Raw genomic sequence first — 8,891 nt, forward strand, 5'->3', positions numbered from 1 at the left:
TGGCTCCCTTGGGCGGGTATAGCCTACAGACTGTACTCAGTGACCCTCCCTGCCTGCCAGGCCTGAACCATCATCTCTGCAGGAGCAGAGCCATCACCACACTGAGGACGTGGGTGTCTTAATCCCATGGGGGTGGGCCTGAACCATTTGCCTCCAGTGGCCAGGGGGGTCTATATTACCTAGAATGGCTGAGAGGCTAGGCCGTCCTGACTGAAAGCAATCCATCAGGCTCACCTGGATGGGGTATGGCCAGGCCTGGACTGGACAAAACCTTCCAGGCAGCTCAGACTCTGCCCTGGGTCCCTTCCCGATGTGTGCAGGATGCCTGACCAGTCTTTGATTACATCTTCCCTCCTTGAAAACCTGCCTCAAGCATCAGCCTGGGCCTATCTCCTGGGTAATGCATTGCTTTTCTGGTGGCCCGTCCCCGCAGGCCTTGGCTAGCCCAAAGCTTGCCCTGTCAACCCTCCTGTCCTGACCTCTCCTGCTGCAGGTGGATCTCCTCCAGCAGGTCTCGGTGCTCCACAAGTAGCCGCTGGGCTGAGGCCACATCCACCACTTCCTCCTTGCTGTGCAGCTGAGCCTGGACACCCTCCACCCACAGCAGCAGTTGCCAGCTCTCCTGCAGAAAGCTTTGCCGGGCCTGCATCTGGGCCTGGGCCTGAGCCTGTTGAGCCACTTGCTTCTGCACTTCCTCCAGCCGCCCCTGCAGCGTCTCCACCTGTTCTTGTAGGGACTGGCTTTCTTTGGAGCCTGTGTCCTTGACTCTGGGAGATGGGCCCAGCACCCATTCAGTGCCCTGCCCTGGGCCTGGTAACCAGCCTGTATCCCTCAGAGAAGGTGGTAGCAACTCTGAACTCCCACCTCACCCTTGATTTAGGGGCAGCAAGCGTGTATGGCTCTCTCTTTCCCCATGAGCATTTTCTTATACTTTTCTCCCACCTTTGCCCCTGCCCTTCAGACAGCATATCCTGCCCTTCCTCACCCACCCCAGTTTCTGTCCCCTTCCTCATTCCGTAACCCTGCTCTGGTCTTTCCTCCCTCCCATAGCACCATCACCACGCTAAACCCAGGCCGTACTTTATGGCTACTCTTTGCAGGTAGTAGATGGTCCTCTCCAGCGGTAGCATCTTCTGCTGGGCCAGTTGTAGGATGCGGTGGTGGTCCTCTGGGTGCCCTGGCTCCAGGGTTTCCAGCTGGAGTATCACGTTTTGCAGCTGAACCTGCGTGGATCCACACTCCTGCAGAAAACTGCATACATCTGCGGTGCATGCCAGCTGAATTTCCTTTTCTTTCTTCAGGGCCTCCAGCTGCCTCCACCTTAGCAGAGGGAGCAAGATGTCTCCATCACAGGAACACTTCCCTGTCCATCCTGGGGACTTGGCCAGAACCTCACATGACTGAAGCTGCCAGGTTGGCTGTCCCCACACCCCCTCCTCCCTGTCTCTGACACGTTTAGTCTTTCCTCCTGGCATTTAGGGAGACAGGTGAGCAGGCACTAAGGCCAGGATACTGCGTCCAGCTTGCCCTTGTTACCCTGCACTCCGTCTTCATTCTCACCTCTGGCTCAGTTCCTCCTGCTGTCGCTGGATTTTGGGGGAGTATCCAGGACATCTCTGCTTCAGCTGCTCAGCAGAGCTGCTGACCTCAGCCCAGCGTCCCTTTCCCACAGCCAGGGAGGTGAGGAAGTTCTAGAAAAAGAAGGACCCAGGCTTTGAGGGGGCTTGTTCTGTTCCCATACTCCCCTCAAGACTATGAATGACCTCAGACATGCTCTGCTATAGAGATATTCGAGTTGCATCCTTCTGAAAGAATGGATCTGCGGCCTTGAAGGGCGAGGAGAGGCCTTTAAAAATTCAAGGCTAAGCATCCATATTGGAAAGGAGGAAGTAAAACTGTCACTACTTGCAGATGACATGATAGAAAATTCTAAAGATCCCACCAAAAAACTGTTCGAACTAATAAATGAATTCAGTAAGTTGCAGGATACAAAATCAATATACATAAATCGGTTGCATTTCTATACATTAATTACAAACAGAAAGAGAAGAAAACAAATTCCATTTTACAATTGCATCAAAAAGAATAAAATACCTAGGAATAAATTTAACCAGAGGTGAAAGACCCGTACTCGGAAAACTGTAAGACACTGATGAAAGAATTGAAGAAGACACAAATAACTGGAAATATATTCCATGCTCATGAATTAGAAGAATATTGCTAAAATGTTCATACTGTCCAAAACAATCTAGATTTAATGTTAAAATTTCCATGGTATTTTTCTCAAAAATAGAACAAATAATCCTATAATTTGTATGAAACTACAAAAGTCTCTAAATAACCAAAGCAATCTTAGCAAAGAACAAAACTGGAGGCATCATGCCCCCTGATTTCAAACTAAACTATATTATGAAACTATAGCTTATTTGGTTTTTTTTTTTTGGTTTTTTTTTTTTTAGCTGAGCCATCCTGCCACCTGTTGGCAGCTCAGCAGCTGCTCAGCTCGGGCCAGACTCGAACTGCTGTTGCTCAGAGCTCAAACTCTTGAGTGAGCTCTTAACCAACTGAGCCACTCGGCCGGCCCTGAAACTATAGTAATCAAAGCAATATGGTATTGGCACAAAACCACACATAGATCAATGGAACAAAATAGAGCCCAGAAATAAATCCATGCTTATATGGTCAATTAATTTATGACAAAAGAGCCAAGAATGTACAATTGGGAAAGGACAGTCTCTTCAATAAGTGGTGTCAGGAAAACTGGATAGCAACACGCAAAAGAACAAAACTGGAACATCTTATACCAAACACAAAAATTAACTCGAAATGGATTAAAGATTTGAAAGTAAAATGTGAAGACATAAAACTCCTAGAAGAAAACATAGATGGTAAGCTCCTTGACATCAGTCTTAGTGATGATTTTTTGGATTTGACACTAAAAGCAAAGGCAATAAAAGCAAAAATAAACAAGTGAGAAAACATCAAACTAAAAAGCTTCTACAAAGGAAACCATCAACAAAATGAAAAGGCAACCTACATAGTGAGAGAAAATATTTGTAAATCATATCTGATATAGGTATATCCAAAATATATAGAGAACTCATACAACTCAATAGCAAAAAAACCAACAAAACCAACAAAAAACCCCAACAAAACAAAACAAAAAATAATCCAATTAAAAAATGGGCAGAGGATCTGAATAAACATTTTTCAAAGAAGATAATATGGATGGCCAGCAGGTACATGAAGACGAGCTCAACGTTACTAATCACCAGAGAAATGCAAATCAAAACCACAGTGAGAAATCACCTCACACCTGTTAGAAAGGCTGTTATCAAAAAGACAAGAAATAAGTGCTGGGGAGGATGTAGAGAAAAGGGGACACTTGTGCACTGTTGGTGGGAATGTAAATTGGTATAGCCATTGTGGAAAATAGTATGGAGGTTTCTCAAAAAATTAAAAATAGAACTACCATGTGATCCAGCAACTCTTCTTCTGGGTATTTATCTGAAGAAAATGAAAACACAAGCTTGAAAAGACATATGTACTCCCATGTTCACTGTAGTATTATTTACAATAGCCAAGATATGGAAAAAACTTAAGTGTCTATCGACACAAGTGGTAGAATGGATAAAGAAAATGTGTTATGTATACACACACACACACACACACACACACACACACGCACACGCACACTGGAACATTACTCAGCCATAGAAAAATTGAAATCTTGCCATTTGGGACAACATGGATGGACCTTGAGGGTATTATGCTAAGTGAAATAAACCAGACAGAGAAAGACAAATACCATGTGATCTTACTTATATGTGGGATCTAAAAAAACAAGCAAGCAAGCAAACAGACAGACAAACAAAAAACAAGCTCATAGATACAGAGACAGGTTGCTGGTTGTCAGAGGCAGTGGGTGAGGGATGGGCAAACTGGATGAAGGGAGTCAAAAGGCACAAACTTCCAGTTATACAATAAATAAATCATGGGGATGTAATGCACACCATGGCAGCTATAGTTAATACTGTACCGCATATTTGAAAGTAGCTAAGAGAGTAAATCTTAAAAGTTCTCATCACAAGAAAAACAATTCTGTATCTATCTATGGTGACAGATGTTAACTAGACTTATTGCAGTGATCATTTCACAATACATACAAATACTGAATCATCATGTTGTACACCTGAAACGCATAAATATTGTATGTCAATTATACCTCAATTAAAAATAATTCAAGGCCAGCTGCCTCGTTCCCTCCTCCCAGACAGGACTATAGTTAACGTGGAGAACTGAGACACAGGAATGCATAATGGGGAGACAGGAACAAGGGGAGGAGGAAGCACAGGAATAAGGAGAGACAGCAGGCCCAGCAGCTGAAATTCCTCCTTGGCTCCAAGGGACTGTACCTCAAATTTGAGCTGCATGATCTCCAAGCTGTCAGCCTGGAACTGCAGTGTTTGGAGCAGCGCTGTCTGGTCTTCCAGCCAGGACTGGAGCTCCTCACATGAGCCATCGAAACCAAACAGAGCTACTGCCTCCTCCAATCGGGCCCTGTGGTGCTGAGGAGAGACCAGCCCAGAGGATGGGGTGAGGGTCAATACCTTTCACTGGGCATTCAGAAAAGGCTCCCCTCACCCCCTCCTCACCTCCAGCAGAGCCCAGGGCCAGGGCCAGAGAAGGCCCTCACCTCGCTGCTGGACCCTATGCCCTCCGTCACAGGTCCAGTGGAGGGAGCTGGCAAGAGCTTAGTGGGTAAATGGCCCTGGTAAAGTGTGCTGTTTTGATCTCGTCCTACTCAAGCCCTTCTAGTGCTAAGGTACAAGTCACACCTCTCCCATGGGACCTGGCCGGGCCCACCTCCTTTCCAGGCTCTCCTCTAGCCACTCGCCACCCCTGTCTCTCTGTGCTCCAGGCAACCTGACCATCATACTTCCATTGGGCCTCTCTCTTGCCTTTGTGTAGGTCCGGCCTAGAACACTGTCTCCCTGCCATCTCCCCTGCCCTCCCCCTGGCTTTACCTGCTCTCAGCTTCTTGTTGGTCAGTCTCAGCCTGAAAGTCCTTCCCTCTGAGATGACTTCCCTGACTCCCCAGCCTGCTTATGTGCTCCCATCACACCTGTGTTCACCTAATGACTTGTTTCACACCTTCTCTGATATGTCAGCTCCTTGAGGGCAGGGAGCACATCTGTCATTGCTTTGTTCCTGGGCTCATGGCTTAGGTCTAGAACAGAGTAGGTGTTTCATGAACAGTTTTTGAACAAGGACTGTTACCTCTGCCAGCACCCACAGGCCCTCATAGTCCTGGCTCAGGTGGTCCTGTGTCTGGAGTATGGTGTTGGGGTCAAAGTCAGCATCAGGCTCAGCTGGGAGGGCCATCTTTTTGACGCCCTGGGGGCCAGAGTAGCAGGAAACCTCATGCCAGGCCCCCAGGTTCCTGGGACCTTCCCTTGGAGAGCTCAGGGCAGATACCACCTGTGCTGACGAGACACGGGGCAGTGTGACCAGAGGCGGCTCCCCCTAAGCAGCAGCAGGACTGGCAGGTTGGAGCCAGCAGCTGTATCTGGGGTCCCTGTTCCATGACATGGCTGCACTGATCATTTGTATGACACCTGTTTACCAGGTCTGAAAGGCCTGTGGTTCTAACTTAGCCGGGGTTGATCTTGCTCTTTTGCTTTGCATTTATTCCATGGACCACATAATTAACATTTTTGGGAGTAGATCCACAGTATGTTAGCAGTTGTCTGGTCCAGCCGCCACACTTCATGGGTGAGGTGACCAAGGCTCAGAGAGGCCAAATTACTGCCCAAGGACATGCAGTTCTCTCTCCTAAAGAGGCCTCCCAGTCTTTCAGCTCCCAGGTTTCGGGGCCTGTCTGGTGCACTGGCTGCGGGACCTCTCTGGGGAGCCAGGTTAGGGGTGCCCCTGTGGGAGCACAGGTTCTGAGGTCTGCTGGCCCTCTTCATGGGGGTGGACAAGCATCTAGTCTCTGTCCCTTTGCACCTCTAGCCCTGGGCAAGGGTCAAACGGAGAAGAGGCAGCCAGGCTGGTTACTCTGGGTTGGGCTGAGGGGACTGAAGAAAGGAATAGGCACAGAGAAAGACTGGAAAGGGGGAGAACGAGGGAGAATCAGGAAGCTGGAGAAGGAAGACTCAGAATTTTGGGCAGCTCCATGTCCATCTTTCTGCTGAACCCCAAATGGTCTCCCTTAACTTCCTCCCTTCAGTCGTCAGATGTCCCAGGGAGCCACACAGAATAAATTTATGATGGTCTGTGAAGGCTCCCACATGGGGTCTTGGCCTTGTGCCTCCGTAGATGACATGCATCTGGACTGCGGGGCATGGGTACTGCCTGCCCGGTGGTGCTAAGGTTTGGGTGCCACCCTGGGGTTTCTCAGTCGCATCCCCATCAATCCTGCTCCAGCCTTCTAGGTACTCCTTCTGTATGGAGGAGGGAAGGGCTCTGCTTAGCTATCAAAGTGGCTCTCCACCCCCAACAGAGGGGGCACCTGTGCACCACCCCTTGAACGTGATGGGGCAAATCAAGTGTGTGAACATGCCAGGGCCCAGGCCTAATTGTTCTATTGATGCTAAGGCTGGCTGGCCAGTAGAGGACACAAAAGAAGGAGAAGGCACCTCCCATTCATTCACTTAAACAATTAACTCAAACTGGAGAAGCAGGCCACACAGAACACGAGGTAGGCAGCACCAAAAGCAGTATGAGTTAGTATAATGCAAGCGTTAGGAGTTAAAACAGCCTTGATACTCAGTGAGGGATGGGGTAGAAACAGCCCTGGACTGGGAGCTGGGAGACCTCTCTAGGAGGGGTAATTGCATGTCCTTGGGCAGAGTCAACCTCAGCTAAGTTAGGACCACAGACCTTTCCGACCTGGTAGTCAGTTGCCACATAAATGATCAGTGCAGGCTGAACCAGAATCCCAGTCAGCTACTGACTAATTGGCCATGCCACCTCCTGAGATATGAGGACCAGAGCTGCAGCTCTGAGAGTGCATGGACATGGCTGGACAGAGGGGTCTGGCACATGGCACTTTCTTAGGGATAAGTGTAGAGGGGGCTAATCACGAATGCAGTCGGAGGGTCGTGATTTCCACATCTAGAGCCACACACACAGCTTCTTGATAGAGGACTGCAAACCCTGATGGGGTTGGGCCAACCTGCCCATCACACGTGTGTTTTAAAAACTGGAGGCTCAAAGAACTGAGGGAGGGTTTTCAGAAAGCATCTGGTTGTAGTGATTAGGCCACCCCAAACCCACAAGTGCCAAGTCAGGAGAGAGAGCTAAACAGAGCTTAAGGGTGAAGGGTGACCTTAGTTAGACTTCATGGCGAGAGTAAAGGGTACATTCCTGGAGGAATCTGATTACTGAAAACCGGTAGGCAAAGTGAGCAGAGCCAAACTATGCTTGGATGATTTCCCTAGGTGAGGGCAGACAGGACTCCACTAANCAGCTCTCTCCCAACCTGCAGTAGACACAAAGGCTCAGGGAGTCTCACTGAGCTGCTGGTTCCATGAGCAGCCAAAGCAGGCCGTACACAGGTGGTAGAGGTAGTGGTGGTGGGGGTGAGGGGGTGCCTGGCTAAAGCTGCATTCCACGGGCTGTTCATGTGGCCCAAAATCTGTGGGCAGAGGTGGGAGAGTTTTCCTCTGACACCCACAAGTAGTGCAGGGTTGGCAGGCATCTAGCAGATGGTGGGAAAGGTCTTTGTTCAGGTGGAGGAGGCAGGCTCTGGAGCTGCTCTGGAGAGTTGAGGGGAACGGATGATGGAAGCTTTCTGGGTTGGTTTGGACGCCCAGACCAGGGGATGCCCACCTGAGTGGAGGAGGAAGCTGGGGGATCCTAATTACATGGGAACTGAGGACGATTCTTCCTCTAATGAGTGTGTTCCATGATAACATGCCTTGCAGCTGGGCAGGGAACTTGTAGACCAGCAGGCCCTGCACCCTCCATCCAGGCCCCTACCTGCTGCAGGGCCTCCACGTGCCCATGGGTGGCCTGTAGCTCACACTCAGCTGCTTTGTGCCACTTGAGTTTCTGCAGGATGTTGCTTGGCTCCTGGGAGGGCTCATCCACCAGCATCAGCCCCTTCTCCTCCATCCACAGCATCAGCCCTGCCACGTCCTGCCTCCATTCCTGCCCGGGAACCAGGAAAGAGTGGGTGCCAGAGACCCAGGGTGAGGGCTGGTATGAGGACCTCTATGAGAGGGGTCTAAGCGATCCCCATAGGAAGAGCAGGACCCAGAGCCAATCCTAGGGGACAAGAGAGGTGGGGCCTAGAGTTACTGCTCCCAAATGGGGACAGGGAAATTGAGTTTGAGAGGGAAAGGTCTCAGGGAAAACAGGAGGAGGAAGCCATTAGAGACAGGACCTGGGCCCTATGGCACCTGAGCCCAGACAGGAGAAGCACCTGGTCAGTCCCCACTATTACAGCCCACATCAGATCACATAAGGCTATCCCTCTTCAAATGGGCTTAAGCTCTGGGAGGCTGTGGACTGGCCCAGCTCTGAGCCCCTGTGAATGGTAGAACAAATATCTCACAGAGCCAAGGTCTACAGCTGGTGCCCAGAGTGTGGCCAGAAATGGCGGGCAAGGGGAATAGCCAGATGAGGGAGGGCAAGGGGGGCTACTCAAGACTTTGATCCCAGCCCCGCCTCTGAGCAGTAAGAAAACTAAGAAAACTTAGCCTCAGTTTTCCTCATGTGGCAAATCAGAGCCATAATGCCTGTCAAGGGATGCTGTGAGGGTCAATGACATAACCTGTGGGAAAGTGCTTTGCAAACTGTAAAGTGCTCTGTGTGGTGCACTATTGTTAGTGCAGCAGTGGACTCTGAGGCATTCTTCTAGGGGAGGCCTCATGTACCTGGGC

General features: G+C 49.7%; 1 protein-coding gene across 1 annotated transcript in view; it reads right to left on the minus strand.

Annotated features, from left to right (window-relative positions):
- The window catches only part of SPTBN5 (spectrin beta, non-erythrocytic 5), a 61,048-nt gene that overhangs the window by 34,374 nt on the left and 17,783 nt on the right, over nt 1–8,891 (minus strand). Inside the window, exons 12-17 of the mRNA XM_019644863.1 lie at nt 5,281–5,481; nt 4,416–4,568; nt 1,561–1,691; nt 1,081–1,320; nt 480–767; nt 58–76 (exon numbers count right to left, since the gene is read on the minus strand). Coding sequence (XP_019500408.1) covers nt 58–76; nt 480–767; nt 1,081–1,320; nt 1,561–1,691; nt 4,416–4,568; nt 5,281–5,481 — 1,032 coding nt within the window. The remainder of the gene's footprint in view (nt 1–57; nt 77–479; nt 768–1,080; nt 1,321–1,560; nt 1,692–4,415; nt 4,569–5,280; nt 5,482–8,891) is intronic.

The sequence above is a fragment of the Hipposideros armiger genome, unplaced genomic scaffold, assembly GCF_001890085.2.
Source record: "Hipposideros armiger isolate ML-2016 unplaced genomic scaffold, ASM189008v1 scaffold_92, whole genome shotgun sequence".
Lineage (NCBI taxonomy): Eukaryota > Metazoa > Chordata > Mammalia > Chiroptera > Hipposideridae > Hipposideros > Hipposideros armiger.